Raw genomic sequence first — 20379 nt, forward strand, 5'->3', positions numbered from 1 at the left:
TGTGTGTGTGTGTGTGTGTGTGTGTGTGTGTGTGTGTGTGTGTGTGTCTGTATCTGTCCCATCATGAAAAACTGAATAGAAGCTTTCCTGGCAAGGGTGGGTGTGCTGAGAGAGGCCAGGGGACCACTCAGAGTTGGTGCCTGATTGTGGAGTCTGCTTTGAATTTCTTTTCTGTGAACTGTTCTAGCTCTGAGGCATGGGAATAATTTATAGTGGACATTCAATCCTCTGCCTTACACAGGCAACTTTTTAAACTCTCAGAAATAATTAGCATTTCACTAGTCTGTGTTTCCACCAGTCTGTGACAGGAGGACTCTTCAGGATGTAGAGCAAAACTGAAATGTATTAGTCTTGAATTAGATCCTGGTTAAAGTTTTTGACCTGCATACTAATATGTCATGTGTTTCCTCTTCTTCCTCCAGCTATCTCCCCTGGTTCGAGGTATTTTATAAGCTGCTTAACATCCTGGCAGATTATACGACAAAAAGACAGGTATTTGCCTTTTTAAAATAATTCTTTTTAACAAATAAGCTTTAATTTTTATGATGAAAAAGTAAAACATGCCTTATATTTTACCAAAAAAGTGATGCATGCCCATTATAGAAAGTTTGGGAAATTCAGAAAATAATAGGAAGGAAAAGAAAATCACTTTTAATTTGCCCCTACTCTCTTCCCTAAAATAAATATTGCTAGCATTTTGGGTTGTTTTCTTTTTTAAGTTTTTCTTTGCATTAAATAAATGATAAAGAGACCCTTAACATTCACAAAGTTAATGTTCACAATTTCTAATATTCTCAAGCAGCCCGGAAAGTTTGTGACATGTATTAAATTATAATTTTGCTGAGGCACATATTTGAATTGCTCATGTCATGCTGCAAATCTGGGCTTTGCAAGTAAAACACTTAACTGGCAAGTGACCTACCCAGCTGCCCTGAGTTCCCATTTCAATAAAGCTTTGTGGTGCTTTTACAATAACTTTTGTAGGGGTCTGAAAATTACGTTAAAAATTCATCTGTACCTTGCTGTACTTTTGGAAGAAGTGGTAAGGTAAGGTATCTTCTATGGACGTCAAAGGCCAATTGGACCTTTATGTAGATTTTTGTAGCCCACATTTTCAGATACCATTATAACGAGCGTGCCTCCCACACTGTTAAAAATGTTATAAATATTTTTCATGGCTGCATACCATTTTATCATGTACCTTGATTTACTGAAGCATTTCCTATTATTGGGAATTGTTAATTGTTTGGGATTTTTCTACTGTTATGAGAAGTGTAACCATTCACATCTATGAGAGTAAAGCATTTTCTTCATTTTGGATTGTTTCCTTAAAAGGAGAATCCCAGATGGGCCATTGTAAGGTCAGTGGACATAAACATTTTTAAAACATTTGCCAAACTGCTTTGCAAAAGAATTCTGCTGTTTTCTTAAAGGATACCCTTTACCAGCAATGTAAGAGAGTGCCTAGGTCATGATACCCTCTCATCAGTACCATTTGTTGAATTCATTGTTTGACAAGTAAAAAAGTCTCATTGTTTTAATTGCATTTCTTTGATTGTTAATGAGTTGAATATTTGTCTATATATCTAATGTCTTATATTTTCCTTTTTGTATATGGCCTAAGATTTTTAATTAAAGTGATCCATTATTATTAAATGTTAAGGAAAGATTTCCCTTAATTTTTTTCTGTTGAATGTTCTGAGCAATTTGAGTGTTAGTTCTGAGAAATGGTCCATGAAAAGGGTACCAGTTCAGTCACACTGGGGTCCAGGGGAGGGAAAGCTGTGTTTCATTTCTATCTCCTTAAGATTCATTTAATGTAAGCTCTACGAAGTCCTGCATTGGAGAAACCTGGGTCACCTGTGCTTCCCATCTTGTTTTGCCCGAAAACCCTTTAATTTTATGATAAATCTTAGCATTCTGAGATAGCAGTGTTTCCTGGAACACACTTTGGGAAATGCCGTTTTGGAGGAAAGGGGGAAATTGTGTGTATGATGACTAAATCATTTTTTTAGAGACAGATTTACTCACTGGCAAATGTATTCCGGAGGTCACAGTAAATGGAAAGAATAACTAATAGAAATGGCTTCCTTGATCACTACACTCACTGTGAAAAGAAGCTTAGATGTCAGGGGATTCTGTCATAAAAGAAGTGGATTACTCTTTGATGAATGAGTTAGGAGGTCACCTTGGGTCTGTTCATCGATTTCTGATTCAGTTACTTTTAGTCAAACATTCCAGTTTTCACTCAAGTTTGAAAGGTGTCTTTAATAAATAGAATTGTGTAATATGTGGGCTCTTAACAGGTTTGAATTGGAGATTGACTCACATTTTTTTCCCTCCATATGTTCCAGTCCAAAAAAAAGAGAAAAAACTCAGTCAAACAAAGAACTTGGTACACTTTTTAAAACATGTGATTCAGGAAAGATTATAAAAGGGTAGGTACAACCTACACATATGGGAAATGGATTATTACCCTGTAAAATTGGTGAACCTTTCCCCTGGGCCATTGCTCCAGCAGGACTCTGCCTCTCGGGATGTCAGAGGCTGAGATCAGTAATATGTTTTAGTTGGAATCTATTTCTCTTGAACCCAGGACTCTTTTTTTCCCCCTTTAGTTAAAAGAATTTGACACAGATGATAGGAAATCTGCCTACAACTGGCTTAATTGTTGGCAAGATTTTAGTCACCAGATTAGAACAGGAAGAGAGTTTTTATTTAAAGAAACAGAATCTACCTCCTGCACCAGGGCTGAAACCTTCTCTTATCCAAAAGTCATTGGGAAGGTTGGGAAGCAAGATAGGCTTCTATTTTCTCTCTCTCTCTCTCTCTCTCTGTGTGTGTGTGTGTGTGTGTGTGTGTGAGAGAGAGAGAGAGAGAGAGACAGACAGAGACAGAGAGATTGTGATGGCTAAGCATGGGGTGTAGCAGACCAAGGTGTGGGTAACTGGGGTATCCGTTTGGGCCATGGACCCATCATGCTCATCAGACCTTGAATGGCCACCCTTGTGGAAGGGATGGCAGGGCAAGGGGGGGCGTCTGAGCCAGGGAGCAGGGTGTTGGAGCCTGAGGGAGAGAAGGATGTTTATGTGGGAGCATGGTGGTAGAGGCTCAGCATGGGATGTCAGAACTCAAGTAGGGCCAGAAGAATCCATGTGAGAAGGGAGGCAGTAGCTGTGGCCCAGTGCTGGTGTATTGGATCCTGAGGTAAGGAAGGCATTTGTGTGAGGGGTTGGACAGTAGAGACCCAGCCCTAGATGTCTGTGTCGGGGAGAGGAGGGAGGGCATCTGGGTAGGGAAGGAGGCAGGGATGGCAATAGAAGAGTGGTTCCATACAAATAACCAAATATAAAAAGAAAATACAGGCAAGTTTTTTCACTTTTGTAGGATGATGTCACAGATATGTAGAGGGAGAAAACTAGAATAATTTCTATGTTGGATTGGAATAGGAGCCATTGGTATGAACCCATGGTTTTCAATATTGGAAGATGGATATGGAAATAAATAGATATGTGAAGTGCCTATTGTGGTTCCATGTGTGTATTATATATTATCTGGCTCCACTGACTGAAAGGGCCTGGCATAAGCAATACTAAGGAGCAGTGAGCACACGTGGTGCCCAGATCTTGGTTTCTAAATACCATTGTCCACTAAAAGAAACCAGGACTCATTGAAGAAATAACCTGATTCTGGGGCTGAGGCAGGGAAAGTATAAGATGAACCTGAAATATCTTTTGTGCCAAAAAGTAAGAAATTGCTAAAAACATGATGGGAGCATGTCAGAAGGGCACAAAAGCAGTAAGAGGACTCCCACTAGTCATATCTGGAACAAATTGAATATCAAAACGAATTAGGATAGTAAAGGAGTATAGTACACTGAATAAAACAGGAAACCATGGACCCATGGTAATAAAAATAAGTAAATGGATACATTGAAAGTTTGAGGAATGGGATATTTACATAAAGTGTCAATCCACAAAATGGTTATCTACTGCAAAGAGAAAGAGTAATGTTACTGTAGAGATATCAAATGAATTAATCAGTTGATGAAAGCAAACATCATGAGTAAAGGGACATTGAAATCAGACTTTAGACAAAACATTAGACAACTGAAAGTTATTCTACAAAATGAGTGGTCTCATTTTCAAGGCTGTACAAATCTAGAAAAGACTGAGGAACTGTTCCAGACTGAGGATGAGTAGAGGGTTGTAACTACTAACTGCAACATGTGATTCTGAAGTGGATTGTTTGCTGTCGAGGATATTATTGGCACAGTTGGCAAAACTTGAGGATGAGGTGGTAATTCTGCATCTCAGTGTTAATTTCCTCTTTATTATGATTCTCTTAGTTTGTTTTCTGCTGCTATAACAGAATACCACAAACTGGGTAATTTATAAAGAAAAGAGATATAGTTGGCTCACAGTTCTGGAGGCTGGGAAGTCCAAGAGCCTGGTGCTGGCATCTGGTGAGGACCTTCTTTCTGGGTCATAACATGCAGCACTCAAGACAAGAGACACAAGATGGGGGCCAAATTTATCCTTTATCAGAAGCCCACTCTCACAATAATAGCATTAATTCATGACGTAATCACGTCTTAAAGGTCCTGCCTCTTAATACTGTTACAATGATAATTGTCAGCACATGAACTTTTAGGAGGAAACATTCAAACCACAGCAATGATTACTTGTGGTGATTTAGGAGAATGCCCTTGTTTGTATCTATGGATGGTGGGGCATAATCTTGGCAGCTTATTCTCAAATAGGTCAGGAAATAATAAAAGTTTTTTTTTTTTTTAACAGTTTCTACAACTGTTCAGTAAGTTTGAGATTGTTTCAGAGCAAAACTAAGCACATGCGCGCGCGCACACACACACACACACACACACAAGTTCATCTCTCTCCTCTCTTAGAAGCTTGTTTGATTTGTCAGAGCTCAGACTGAAACAAGCTTGTAGTCTGGGTACATCTTCTTTTTCCTCTCCTAAATTCACTACTTAAAGAAAGCTGTAGTGAAGCCAGGAGGGCTCTGGAGCCTGCATTTCACCCCTTAGCTGTGCAACTTACTAACGGGCTGATTTGAGACCAGTTGCTTCACCTTTTGGAGCCTCAGTTTTCACATTGTTGAAGTGGGTAGTTGGGAGGATCAAATAGAGGATGAGTAGATACAAATATACACTTATCAGTATTATATTAGCACAAATAATTCCACAGGGTGGGAAAAATAGCGTTTGGATAATTCTGTGAGCAGTATTCTTTTGAGCATTTTAGAGGCGAATCCATTTTCAATCAAATAATTTGTATTGCTTTGTATGTCATTATGTTGCTCAATTTCACGAATTAGAATGCATAGCCACCATCCTATATTGCATGCTGTTGTACTTAGTTCATTTCTAACTTTCCATAATTGGAGGCTGCCATGTGTACCCAGTGAACACTCAATAAAATTAATTGAGGGTAATGATGATGAAGACAAGATCTATAGTGTCATTGTTATTTCTCCAACCACCCCCGCTCTGTAAGCTAGGATTGTTTGCATTTAAAAGTTGTTGCTATGGAGTTTAGGGGATAGATTTGCTGAGAGCTTATGGTATATGATCCATAAAAGGCGGTCATGGTAGGTGTCTCACTGAGTAGAAAATGTCAAACTTGGTGTAGGAGGATCTATTTGGCTCTTATGTTTGAGGCATACGCAGTGTCTTTTGTCAAACCCTATGTGAATATCAAACCTATTTCTGTACTGGGGCCAGCATCTCCCCAACCTCCTCAGTCACGTGTGCCCAGACCTCCCTGCAGGTATCTTACTAAGGGCTGAGCCTTGCTTTTGTTACTTAGGCCTTTTATTTCTTTCAGGAAAATCAGTGGAATGAGCTTCTTGAAACTCTGCACAAACTTCCCATCCCTGACCCAGGAGTGTCTGTTCATCTCAGCGTGGTAAGTGGGGCAGAGTATTAGCCATCACTGAGAACCCGTTGCATTATTGACAGTAAGAAGGAGGTAGCTGAACAGGATTGTATTTTGTCACCTTTACCTACCCTACCCCTACCCCCAAATACTCTGAGACCTCTGAGCTCAAGATAGGCCAGGGAGCTGAATTTCTTCCTTTCTCTGAGATTCTATAAGAAACAGACATGTCCTAAATGTCCCTAGGCTCCTCTGTAGCCATCATGCCATCACCAGCATCTCTTGGATCACAGATGCTGGGCTGAAATAGGACACCTGGCTCTGCCTGATTCTTCAGTCCCTGTCCCAGCCTCTCTGTATCACCCTTGCCCTGCAGCACTGCTGTGTGTGTCCCTTTGCTGAAGCCCATCCTGCACCCTCAGCTTTCAACATTTCCTTTCCACTGTTTGCCAGAGTAACACATATTCATCCTTCAGAATTCAACTCTGATTTTATTTCCAGAGAAATCCTCCCTTGATACTTCATAGGTTTTGCCAAGTTTACCTCCTTCGCCCCAAGCATCTTGCATACTTTGTGGTACTTAGTTACACCCTATTGGCATGCTTCCTTTTCCTGTCCCCCTCACTGGACTGTGTGTCCCTTGAGGACCGAGAGGGAGAGTGCTTAGTGTTGTTCCTGGCCTACAGTAATAGTTTCTTTGAATGCCTATAAATATATGCTGCTACTACATGTTCTGCACTGTGCTCTGAAATACCAGTTGGGAGATTTGCATCCTAGTCATTGTCTTGCCAATGACCTGAGTGACCTTAATCAGGACCTTTAACCTTGTGGGCTTCAATTTCCTCATCTGTCAGATAAGGCATTAGAAGAGGTGTAGGAGATCTTTTCCATATTTTGGTTCCAGGATTCTCTAATTCCCTAGGTCAAAGCCTCAAGCCCTTGTCACCACCTTCATCGGAATTCTCAGATGGATATACTTTGACCAAGTATTGATTATTATCCGGGGGCTATTTCCCTTATGTCATGGGGCCTGAGAATTTTAAGAGTTTTGTCTTTCATCTTCAAAACCAGGTACAGTGTTGGTATTCAGTGGTGGAAAAGTATCTCCTCTCCTAAAGAAAATTAATATCCCTTATAGTTTTTTTCAGAATGATGATAAAATTGAAAGCAGTGTTACTACCAGTAGTTAATAATAGATCTACTCTTTTAATAAGTTCCTAACTTATACTAAATATGTATCTCTAATATTCAAAACAAGTCTACAAAATAGATATTAACATTCCCATTTCATGGATGAGATTTCAAGAGGAAAAAATGCTTGCCCTTCCAAGGTGGTGTGGTTAATAAGAGATAAGACTTGAGTTTTCAAAGCCAGGGCTAACTTCAAGCCTGTGTTCTTCCCACTGTGCCATTCATGTGGAAGGAGAGGGAGAGAAGGAAGGAAGAAAGAAAAAAATGAATTTACAGAGACTTTTGCCCATTTTAATAGAGCATAGGAAAGAAAGAAACCTTGTTACAAAAATTCTCGTACGGCAAGGGAGACCATCTGGAAAAGATGACCAAATGAGCTTTAAACCTGCCCCAGTCCTTGCTGTATAGCTAAGCAACCCTGCCTTTGTCTCTGTCCTTTTTCCTAAGCAGCTTGATCTCACCACTTCAGTCCATAATGACATCCGACAGGTAGCTGTGGAGTAGCCTGGCTGGGTCACCAGCTGCTGGGGAGGAAGGTCCACTCCTTCCTAAGAATGGCTGCTCAGGCAGTGTGCATGCCAGGCCTCAAGGACAAGCCATCTCAGGGGCAGCAGGAACTGCTGGGGTGGCGCAGCTGTTTCATGCCAGTGGTTTCTAGGAATGTTTCTGACCTCCCCTGGTCCCCAGCATTTCATGGGCAATGGAGCAAGACAGAATCTCAAAGGACAGCCTGGGGACTACTTGGTTTTGGAATTGTGTTGGCTCACTATTTACTATCAATTGCATCTGTAAAGGCGGATATTTTTTTCTTTCCTTTTCACTGGGAATTCCTCTCTCCATATTGCATTTCTGATTTTGAAGGGCCACTCTCATCTAGGATCAACATACATCCTGAAATGTTGATAAAATGGTAATCCTGGACTTTTTGTCTCTAGTCACTCTCTGCAAGAGTGTATTTCTATGTGTCTTATATGAGTGATGATAAAAATAGTAATAAGAACTAGCAGTTCTGGGCAATAATAATTTTATATTAAAATACCATTTATTGAATGGTAGGCATTCATATATATAACATTTATTCTTCACAACAGTTTTGAAGTAGATAATATTCCCATTTACAGATTCAAAAACAGGTTCTGTGCTATTAAGTGAATTTGCTGAGCTACATAATCACCACATGGCCATTTGTTACTGAACTAAACTTCTAGCCCTTTGGTATAGAAGTTGGTATCTCATGAAGTCATATTTGAACCTTGCATTTTACTTTTCCTGTTTTAATCCTCATTGTTGAATTAATCACTTACTAGTTTCCGTGCTACACCATCTCTACTGAAATACTTCATAGGTAATATTTTGATATACACACAGATTTTGGAATAATGCATTGAAGAAGGCTTTTTTAAAGTTATCTATTTTATACTTTTGATTTTTTACTTTTTTATTTGTTTAAATCCCTTTAGCTGTCATCTGCACATAAAAAGCACAGGTATAACAGTCTGTCGTGGTGGAAAGAGCACAACTCTAGTCACACAGATTTAGTTTTGGTCCATATTCTGCCACACACTAGCTGTGTGACCTTTGACTGACTACTTGACCTCTGTGAGCATTAATTTACCCATTTGTAATATGGAGATAATATCTATCTCAAAATTTGTTATGGGAATTAGAGATAACATTTACAGAGTACTAGACATAATGCCTTTCATTTAGCAGGTATTCAACAAATATCTGTTGAATATTGGACAAGTACCTTATACTATTATTGTTGTCATCATCATCATTATGATTGTCCCCAGGGCCTTTCATTTCGTAAAGCCTGTACAACTCATTCTTCTAGACACCTACCTATTTTGCAATCACCCAAGAGTGGGGGTTGGGGTGGACAACTTCTTGAAATGTCACTTGGGGGTCCAGGTTTGAACTTAGGCCATGGCTAAGCTGACCTTCTCTGCATGTGACTTTTCCTGGCCTTTGCACAATCCCATCTTTAATTGGCCGGCACCAAGCTCTTTCCGTTCCTGCTTGCCATTGTCTTCTGAGTCTTTAATAGCAGCAAAGGGTGTCATCAGTTCAGCCTGTTGTCATTTAACTCAGGGATGCATGCTTGTTACATATGGAGATGCCTCATTGGAAGTTCTTTGAAGAGGTCAAGTTTTCAACTCCACTGAGTCTCCAGTCAGGAGGCTTATGATGGAGTGGGCTTCGGGGGCAGAATTTCTCTACTCTTAGTCATCTGTAATGGTCTCAGTTCCAGTACTCCAGCAACTGGAGCTCTTCCGAACATCACTTAGGCCTTTGGGGCAGATTTTGGTCACATTTTATAGATGAATATAATCTCAGATGCTGAAATGAGATGACAGGTTTGGTTGGTAAAAATCATCGCTGAGTGAATCTGGCGATATTTTGTTCCTAGAATACACTTGCCTTACTAAACGATAAATTATGAAACCAATGCCTTTCATGTGTTTAGCCATTTAACTTTTTTTTTTTTTGAGATGGAGTCTCGCTCTGTCGCCCAGGCTGGAGTGCAGTGGCGCGATCTCGGCTCACTGCAAGCTCCGCCTCCCGGGTTCATGCCATTCTCCTGCCTCAGCCTCCCGAGTAGCTGGGACTGCAGGCGCCCGCCACCATGCCCAGCTAATTCTTTTTTGTTTTGTTTTTTTTAGTAGAGACGGGGTTTCACCGTGTTAGCCAGGATGGCATTTAACTTCTTTGAACTATTTATTTATTTATTTATTTAGAGACAGAGTTTCATTCTTGTCACCCAGGATGGAGTGCAGTGGCACGATCTCAGCTCACTGAAACCTCCGCCTCCTGGATTCAAGCGATTCTCCTGCTTTAGCTTCCCAAGTATCTGGGATTACAGGTGCCCGCCACCATGATCGGCTAATTTTTTTGTATTTTCAGTATAGACGGGGTTTCACCATGTTGGCCAGACTGGTCTCGAACTCTTGACCTCATGTGATCCACCTGCCTTGGCCTCCCAAAGTGCTGAGATTACAGGCATGAGCCAACACTCCTGGCCTGAACTCTTCATTTATATCTCCCAAAGAAGTTCTCCTCTCATAGAAAAGAACTCCATCTACCAAAGTGATGATTTAATGCATCTGGTTCAATCTGACATTATCCAAAGAAAATATTCCATGGGTGTTTCTTCTGAGTGAAACCGTTTCCTTATCTGAGTAAGAAAATATTTTCCAATCATTTACCTGAATTCTGAGTAATGCAATTGTTAAACATTTTAGCAGAAATAAATCACTTTTGCTTTTCTTTTCTAGCATTCTTATTTTACTGTGCCTGATACCAGAGAACTTCCCAGCATCCCTGAGAATGTAAGTACTTGGGAAGAAAAAATTAAATTTTTATTCTTCTCTGTTTTCTGCCTATTTGTTTTAATACATAAAGGATGTGATTTAAAGTATGATTATAAAAATTATGATTTTTAAAAAGAACACATTATAAAAACAAAAATAGAACTGAAGTGTATTATAAAAACAAAACAAATAGAGAATATTTGCAAAGCATAGAAAGTATAAAGACGAGGGATTGTTATTCCTATTTCTCAAAGGTAATTATGTGTTAATATGATATTTGATTCCCTCTTTTTAGAATGTATTTTTACATAGTTAAATCACCTATTATAAAAACATATTTTCCATTTTCATTCATGTGACTTATTTTTGTCAACTATGTAATATTCCATTTACTCTGTAGTTTATTTAGCCATTCTGTCACTGTAGACCATTTAGATTGTTTCGCATTTCTGCTATTATAAGTGAAATGTTTCCATATAAAGAATTTTCCAAATAGAGGTTTATTAGGGTAGATCAACTCAAGCAGAATTACACTTCTACTTCTTACCCTTGTATATTTATCTTTCAGAGAATAAAGTATTTGTGGGTAAAGTATGAGGGCCTCCATCCCTACCTCCAAAGGACATAGGAGCAGTGAACTAGAGTGTGAGAGAGCAGAAGGTTGATGTTTGCCTTCTGAACAAGCTGAATGACATATCTAGTCTAGCGCTTGACATGTTTTCAAAATGTTTTACTATGATTATAAATAGTACTATGTAGAATCAGATAAAGAATGTCTACCACTTAGACACTTGATTACTTTTTTAAAATTGTGGTAACAAATACATAACATAAAATTTACCATGTTAATCATTTTTAAGTGTACAGCTTGGTAGTTTTGAATGCATTCATATTTTGTACAATGTCCAGAACTTTTTGTATCTTACAAAACTGAAACTCTGTACTCATTAAACAATTCCCCATTACCCTGTCTCTGCAACTGCTGGCAACCATCAATCTGCTTTTTGTCTCTATGAATTTGACTACTCTCCATATAGTACTTCACGTAAGTGAAATCATACAATGTTTGTCCTTTTGTTCTGAGTTATTTCACTTAGCATAATGCCTTCAAAGTTCATCTGCATTGAACCATATGTCAGGATAGCCTGCCTTTTTGAGGCTGAATGATATTCCATTGTATGTATAGACCACATTTTGCATATCTGTTCATCCAGCAATAGATACTTGGATCAATAGATGTTGTTTTTACCCTTTGGCTATTATTAATAATACTGCTTTGAACATTGGTGTACAAATGCCTGGTTGAGTCTCTGCTTTCAGTTCTTTTGGGCGTATACTTGAATGCTTGATTAGAAAAGTACTGGAATATGTGGTATACCTTTTCATAACTACTGTAGATTCACAGAAAGGAAATTTTTCTAAGGGTTGTCTATAGAACAGATTACAAATGTCAGGTGATCAAATGTAATGATGAAGTTAGGCTGTAGTATTGTGATTAGATAACAGTCTTGATAAGTTGGGATTATCAAGCATATCCATGTAGTGTATTATCTGTATGATCAAACTGTGGTAGAAAATATTGCATCCTTTTTGTTTGATATTAATTAATAAAAAATTCAGACCAGAGTTCCCATTTCAGCAACAATAGATAATGTTGATTATTACTACTCGAAATATGGTATATTTGGTACTTTTCTCCATTTTCACGTTTAGCTCTCTCAACAAGCTTACATGGTAACTACCATAATTATTTAATATAAGGAAACAGAAGCCCTGAAAATTTAAGTCACATATTCAAGATCCTACAGGAAATAAATGGTAAAGTCAGAATTCAAGTATTGGTCTTTCTGGATTCTTGAGGCTGAGCTCTTACATACTGTGCTATACTTTGAGCCCATGATTTTTACCTTTCATCTCTCAGAAAATTCCATTGAAATGATGAGCAAAAGGAGAAAACTATTTCCCTAATGACAGAGGAAGCTACCATGAGCCAGAGAGTTTGGGAATTTGCATAATGTAAAGGAGATGATTACTGATAGTTGCAGTCAATTCAGTGTAGACAGTGGAGAAATCCAAAAAGAAGTGGGAAAGTAGTGCAGGAAGAGCAGAAGCAGAGGCTGTGAAGGAGGCTACTGAAGGATTATTTTATTTTATTTTATTTTATTTATTTATTTATTTATTTATTTATTTATTTATTTTGAGACGGAGTCTCGCTCTGTCACCCAGGCTGGAGTGCAGTGGCAGGATCTCAGCTCACTGCAAGCTCCGCCTGCCGGGTTTATGCCATTCTCCTGCCTCAGCATCCCAAGTAGCTGGGACTACAGGCGCCCGCCACCTCGCCCAGCTAGTGTTTTGTATTTTTTAGTAGAGACGGGGTTTCACCGTGCTCGTCAGGATGGTCTCGATCTCCTGACCTCGTGATCCGCCCGTCTCGGCCTCCCAAAGTGCTGGGATTACAGGCTTGAGCCACTGTGCCCGGCCTGAAGGATTATTTTAAAATGCCATGGGACATTTACAAGAACTGATCATGTACTAAATCATACCAAAAATTTCAAAATAGAGCGTATTAAACTCTCACAAGTCACTGTCTTTTATAGCAGTGAATGAAAACTATAATAATAATTAAAGATTTAAAAATATTCATCTATTTGAAATAGTCGGATCAAAGATGATAAAAATTGAAATTAGTTATTATTTAGAAATTAATGACAATGAGGACACTAAACAAGTACCTTAGGGATGTGGCCAAAACCACACTCTGGAGAAAATTCATAGCTTTGAATGTTTTTATATAAATAAGGAATTTAGAAAACAATGAACTTGACTTTCAAGAAGCTAAAAAATAAAAAAAAAGAATAGTAATAAAAAATAACCAAAACTAGAAAAAGAAATAGTAATTTAATTTATTAGGGAATATTGTTAAAGTAAAATTGAAAAATAGCACCTTTTAAAAACTGAATTTGTGAAAAGAATACAATTTTAAACTTATTTGATAAATTTAAAGATTGTGAAAAGAGAAAATTTCTAGAAAAAGACAAATGATAGTTGGCTTGAGAAATAGGCAATATAAATATAGAATTATAACTTGAAAAGATTAGTAAAGCTATATTGCAATCTTCATCCTTCGAAAAATCTATCAGGTTTAGGTGGTTATATACGTGTTTCAGGAACAGATAATTATTACTTAAATAGTACCAAATCATAGGAAAGGTATGTGTGTATGTGTATCATACAACAGTGAAAGAAAAATCAAGCATAATCCCCCATCTCAGAGATCTATTTCTGAGTTTTTTCATCGTTCCTTTTTATGACATGTAGTTTTCAAACTGTGCCACCGGGAACCCCAGTGTTGCTTTGGGAGCCCTGGAAGGCCTCACAGAGGTAGATGGCTAACTGATCAGAGCATTGGATCCCTGCTCCTGTTTTATTCAGAGCAGGTTAATTTCCATTGCTTACATTGAGGGTTGAGTAATACTTTGTTTGAGACAAAAGTATTCTTTTAATTTTTTTCTTAAGTTTTGAAAGTTACATTTTTAAAAGCACACAAAATGTACACACTTTGTATCTGCTTTTCTTATAACAGTGTACTATGAACATCTATCTATGTCATTAAAAATTCTTCACAAATATTTTGTTGTAAAAAATTAATACTAATACATAGAGAAAAAAATGAAAGGCCCCTATTACCACCCTCCCCCCCAACCCCAATCCCACTGACCCTCAAGTGTTTCATGAAATCTTTCTCTAGGAATTTAGTGTTATATGTGTGAGTACCTGTGTGTGTTGTAGGTGATTTTTAAACATAAATATGATGCTATTTTTTGGTTTAATGTATTCTAAAAAGTGTTCATATCTACCTGCTTCATCCTTTTTAATGATATACTTATTTAGTGGTATTTTTATTCTTATGAAAGTAGTGCGTATTAATGGCTTAAAAACATGTAGTACTACATAGTTGTTGATGACAACCAGCAATTTTCAAGTTGCCCAGCTACTTTCAAGTTTTTAGCAGCTGTGTTTCCCTCTGTATTTTTGAATAACTTATTCATATTGCTAAATCTTAATTTTTTTTCAGTTACAGATATCACTTATTGATTTTCCTATAGAAGATGAGAGTTTTGGTCTTTCACCACCTATAACCCTCCCCACCCCGAAACATACAGAACAGCATTCTCTCAGTCACATATTTCCCCTCTCCCATTCTTTCTATACCTTTAGAGCATTTTTACGTTAAATCAGAAGTTGCTGTTTATGTTTTAATGAGCATGCTGAAGCAGTTAGTAGATTACCTTTCCTTTCTTATACAACTTTTTGTCACATAAGCGTTCTTGGGTTTCACATATTTCTCATTCTTGATTTTATTCCCTCATTTTGGTGAAACATGTGCCAGTAGTTTTCTTGAGAAAGTACTTGTTAGAGGCAACATTTTTAGACCTAGCATGACTAAAAAGAACTTCCTTCTTCTTTTTTTGAGACAGAGTCTTGCTCTGTCGTCCAGGCTGGAGTGCAGTGGCACAATGTCTGCTCACTGCAAACTCCACCTCCTGGGCTCAAGCGATTCTTCTGCCTCAGCCTCCCAAATAGTCATGGCTACTGGTACCCCACCACTATGCCTGGCTAATTTTTGTATATTTTAGTAGAGATGGGGTTTCACCATGTTGGCCAGGCTGGTTTTGAACTCCTGACCTCAAGTGATCTGCCTGCCTTGGCCTCCCAAAGTGCTAGAATTACAAGTGTGAGCCCAGTTTCTTTATTCTTTTGATAGTTTGACTGGGTGTAGAACTCTAGGTTGGAAATTACTGTATCTTCCAAACTTTGAAGATGTTTCTCCACTGACTTCTAGCTTTGCTGTTGCAACTAAGAAGTCTCAGCCATTCTGATTCCTGTGATTTATTTATTGTAACCATCCTTTGATGGTCTCTCCTGGTGTCCTGAAATTGCAGTGATGTGCCTTGCTAGGGGCCTGTTTTCATCTATTGTGCTGGGCACTTGGTGTTTCCATTTAATCTGGAAACTCATGTCCTTTAGAGCTGAGAACTTTTCTCACATTATTTCTTTGAAAAAATGCTCTTCATTTTTCTTTCTTTCTCCGGGACCTCTGTGATAAATGTTAAATCTCCTGTACTGCTCCTCAAATTTTCTTGTTTTTTCTCTCCTATTTTCCATCTCTCTCTTTTAGTTTTCTCTCCACTTTCTTCAGCAAATCTTTCTACCTTTGGAAATTTACTTCTGCCATTATATTAATATTTTCGCTCATCTGTGAGACTGTTATTTATAGATTTTAAAAATTGTTCTTCTCCTTGTATTATTTTCTTGCTCAATATTCCTATCTTCTGTTTGTTTTGTTCCATAACTTTCACTGTAGAGCCTTTCCTCAAATGGCTGGCCCATCACATTTAAGAGTGAGGCATTAAAAAGCTGACTGGATGCTCTGTCAGTCATTTCTGGAGCTTGGAACTAGTGTGGCTATTTTCAGGGCAGGGGCCTCTCAAATGTCAGTATCAGAATCTTTTCCTTTGGATTGGTCTGTTTTCTTTGCCTCGGGAGTGTATGCTTTAATACCAGTGTTCTGGAAGCTGAGTAGGAATGGTGGGTTATGACATGTCAACATCTAATATGTATACCTTCATTTAATACTCATTTTCAGTGTAAGGCTTTATTGCCTGTCCTCAACTATACCTGGTGTCCCCAGGCCTTTCTGATTCTATTCTTCTAGAAAGTAAACACATATTCCTCTGGAGAGGTGCAGGAAAGTCTGTTGACTAGCTCAGTTAACTGGGAGAGGAGATCCTTGGGATTGAATTACTCCGATTTTTATTTGCACCCCCTCTCCTAGCTTTCAGAGATTCTGGGTGTCTCCAGTTCCTTTTTGGAATTGTTTTTGTGCTATGAGTTGGGCTGAATGCTCAGTGCCGTGCCAGCCTACCTTATCCGTAGCTTTCAGCTTTTTTTCTCAACCTCAGTCACATGCTTGTCAGCTTGGGCCAGATCATTCTTTGTTGAGTGGGGCTGTTTTTTACATCATAGGATATTTAGCCTCGGTGGGCTCTACTCACTACATGATGGTAGCACAGTCCCCTCCAGCTGTGACAACCAAAAATGTCCCCAGGCATTACCAAATACCCCCTGGGGCACTAATGGCCCCAGGTTGGAAACCACTTCTTTAGTCACATCTGCTTTTTGGCTTTCAAAAATTTGATCTCTTTCTTCCATTACTAACTCTTCTCCTGTTTTTCGGCATTTGTGCCTTTTAAAATTCTTTTACTGTGACTTTTTCTGGGAGGGTGGTATCAGGAGAAAGAAAAGATAAATGTACGTTTAATTCACTGTATTTAACTGTTTTAACTATGCTTTCCCTACTAATAGATATTTACATTTTCTACTATAAATAATGTTATGATAAAAATGATTGCCTAGGTTAGGTACATTAAAATTTTTTTTTCTTTTAAGAACAAATAATTTCTTAAGCACTTGATTTTAAGGTACCTGGAAGTTCTGATCATTTCTAATTTTTCAAAACCACAATTGAGATTAGGAAGTTTTTTTTTTAAAGTCCTCTCATAGCCTTACCTCCAAAGCCTGTCTGCACAGTATGCTACCTCTCCTGCCCCCACTATTTAAAAAATTTACATTCCTTCTGCTGGTTTTGCCACTAATGAACCAATTCCCTGTGCATGACCCATTGTCCCTAAATCCTCCTTTGCAAACCAGTAAAAGGCCAGTCTTGTTTGTTTCTAAGCGGAATAGTAATACCAATCTGCCAGACTCCTACCGTACATGATTCTGCTTTAATCCCTAGAGCTACTCCGAGAGGGGTAGACGTGAGCCCCGTTTTAGACAGGGAGCGCAGAACCCATAGAGCTGAGGTGGAAAGGTCTGCTCGTAAGCAGGGTGTAGCGACCCAGGTTTGTAAGGTTTTGTTCCTGTTGCACCCCACTGCCTCCCTGGAATTGATGTGTTCTATTCATGAGGAAAAAAAAGGAAATGATTTTTTAAAAAATATAGCAAATTACAAAATGAAGCAGGAAAGCCTTTCCTCTAAGGAGAATCTGAACTTTTGTAGGACCAATTTGTGTGGTTTTTGACATAGAATCACTATTGAGCTCTAGCCATGTTCAAATTTGCATATTAATCTCTTGATAATTTTTCAAGGATTAATTTAAAATTACTAAATTGCTGCATTGCAAATTGAAACAAGCAATAACTGTGGGGTTGTTATTCCTTTATGATCTGGTGTAGTGGAAAGAACATGAATTTTAGAGACAGCCAGATTCTGGGCTTCACTACCCTGGGACCTTGGAGCAATTTCTTGGAGCCTCTAGGTCCTTATCTACAAAAGGAAAATGTGAGAAACTCATGAAGTATTAAATGTAGAGTCCAAAGACAATGTCTGGTGTGATGGAGATGCTGCTTTCAGTGATCTGTTTCTTTTTCTCCTTTTCTTGGTTCTCCCAGAATTCTAGTCTTAACCTCCCTTGAGATCTGAATTTCAGCTGAGGGCTGAAGAACCCATTATTCCTGGAGTACATCTTTTCTAGGTTTTTGCTCATATTTCATGGTTATGGAGATTAATTTCCCTTCATGGGGCATATATTTCACAGAGCCTTGAAAGTGTCTTAGCAGGCCCTTTTCACACCAGAATGTCTGAAGCTTGGAACTGGTGTGGCAAATGGAGCCCAGGGCTCCGCTGCCTGTAATATAGATGGTTTGTAAATATTTATTGATTATCTCCTCTAAGGAACATAAGCAACAAAAAGGATAAATAGGCTTTGGGATGTGGAACTTAATAATGTTCTATCACCAGATAATCCTGTTCTCCTGGACAGCTTCAGAGACGTGTTAGTGTAAAAAAAGAGATGAAGGAGCTGGTGTTTATTGAGCATCTACTGTGGACGAGATCAGGCACTGTTTGTTATGTTCTGAAATCTTCACAACAGCCTTATAGTTTGGTTGTTATCTCTGTTCTGGAGAGGAAATGAAGCCCAGAGATGTGAGGTAACTTGCCAAACCAGGAAGTGCCAAAACCAGGATTCACACCTGTCAGTATGATCCAAGCATTGAGATGCTGCTGGGTCTGGGCCCTGGCTCCGTGGCTCCCCCTACCCATCTAAGAAATTGCTCATCATACGTGTAAGTTATATAATTAATTGTTTGAATGTTTGGTAAAATGTCCTCTCTTCCTCTCTAAGGACAGGGATCAGTATTTTTTTGTTTCACTGTAGCACTATACCCAGAACAGAATAGATGCCCAATATGTATTTATTGACTAAACAAATGACTGAATGGATGAATTAACATGTAGCCCCCCCCGCCCCCAGGAGAAGAAAAAAGAACATTCCTTTCAGTTGGCTTTTGGGCCAATTTGTCTGCAAGACATTAATGAAAAGCAAACGTAAAAAATAAATTCTTTTCCCTTTCAGATCCCCATTGAAGTTAATTCTCATTATTTCTACAATTTCTTTGTAAAAATATTTTCTTTCTTTTCAGTGAAAAACTATCACTCTGTAATTGCTCATCAGGGTTTTCTCTGTCTATCAAGATAACACATGTAGGAGTGAATTTTATGCAGGCAATAATTAAATGAGCATAAATCTTTATAAATTTTGAACAGTTGACCTGCATTTAAAAAAAGTCACAGATCATGAACAGTTATATAGTAATAATTACATTGTAAACCAGCTGTATAAAGGATTTTTTTTTATGTGTCCAGGTTTTGAAGTTTACTTTTGATTAATGGATAATCATATAGACCTTCATTTGGAATATTAAACAAACCTGTCTTAATTATCTAGTTGGTGTCATACCAAGTGGTTAATGATGCGAGGAAAGCAGTTAGAATGGACAGTTACATATAACATTGCCCAGACTCCAGTTTGTCAAAAGATGCACCATGATATAGAAAAGATTTATGAACTCATCGTGACTTTCAAACATAAACAAAGTTGAAGTGGTAGTAGAAGACCTATTATCAAGAACTGCGATTATAGAGAATTCCATTGTTGCTCTTAAGAGTTGTCAGGTAATTGTTTATTCTAATGGTTTTTCCATTCACTTGGAAGGATGAAAGTTGACCTCTGGGTAAACTCTGCTTTCCTTTCTAGAATACACTTCTCTGATTTGATTGCTTATGTGAGTATCTGGGATTCTTTCTTAGGCAGATTGTTTTAGATTCCAAATTTACAATTCCCTTTAAAGAATCCCTCCCAACTAAGGTTACTTAAATTCTTAAAAAAAAAAATCAGTTGAGAGTTTTAAAAATTTATATTATGGTAAAATATAATTTGAACAGGAGTTATTTCAGTAAACAAGACCCACTGACAAAACCAAGTCTTTTGCCTTGGAAGCTGCCTTCAGACACAAGACAGTAGGTCTTTATCTTGTGTACCATGTATGAAGTGGAAAGTCACAAAGACTAATAAAATGACAGACAGTGGGGCGGACTAGCATCTGTTTCGAAGGCTCCAAGGAGTACCCAGCTTAGAGTCAGTTCTTTGGTTTGAGGATTATCTCATTTCCCTAAGGTATTGAACCTAAGACGCTTTCTCTCTAAGCCCCACTATATCCCCTCCCATCCCCACCCCACTCCAACACCCCATCGCCACCACCCCCACCTGCTTCGTAACCTCAGGCATGGATCACAGTGAGCCTCCAGCCACCTGGATTGGTACAGGAGCCAGCAGGGACAGCTAGAAGGGAGCAGCCATTATGAGGCTTCTCCTGGGAGGATGGGGGTTTTGCCAGGTGCCATTCCCTTTCTCTTTGTCTGGATTTAGAGCCACGGGGGTTTGCACTGGACCTGACGCTTACCAATGTTTCTTTGCAGAGATGAGAAGTGGGAGCCAAGAATCTAAGGAGCTGTGTGTTGCAGGCTTCTTCTGAAGTGCACCTTGCAGGCTGCTCTGTCCAGAGACCTTCCCCAGATTTGAGCCCTTTCCAGCCTGGGTGGTGGATAGCTTTGTAGCTGTGCTACCCAG

General features: G+C 38.6%; 1 protein-coding gene across 11 annotated transcripts in view; it reads left to right on the forward strand.

Annotated features, from left to right (window-relative positions):
• The window catches only part of DENND1A (DENN domain containing 1A), a 546843-nt gene that overhangs the window by 251612 nt on the left and 274852 nt on the right, over positions 1 to 20379 (forward strand). For all 11 annotated transcript variants that reach the window (XM_023217180.1, XM_023217183.1, XM_023217187.1 and 8 more), the window contains 3 exons: positions 423 to 492; positions 5850 to 5930; positions 10370 to 10423. In XM_023217180.1, the coding sequence (XP_023072948.1) occupies positions 423 to 492; positions 5850 to 5930; positions 10370 to 10423 (205 nt within the window). The remainder of the gene's footprint in view (positions 1 to 422; positions 493 to 5849; positions 5931 to 10369; positions 10424 to 20379) is intronic.

Source organism: Piliocolobus tephrosceles, chromosome 14 (assembly GCF_002776525.5).
Source record: "Piliocolobus tephrosceles isolate RC106 chromosome 14, ASM277652v3, whole genome shotgun sequence".
Lineage (NCBI taxonomy): Eukaryota > Metazoa > Chordata > Mammalia > Primates > Cercopithecidae > Piliocolobus > Piliocolobus tephrosceles.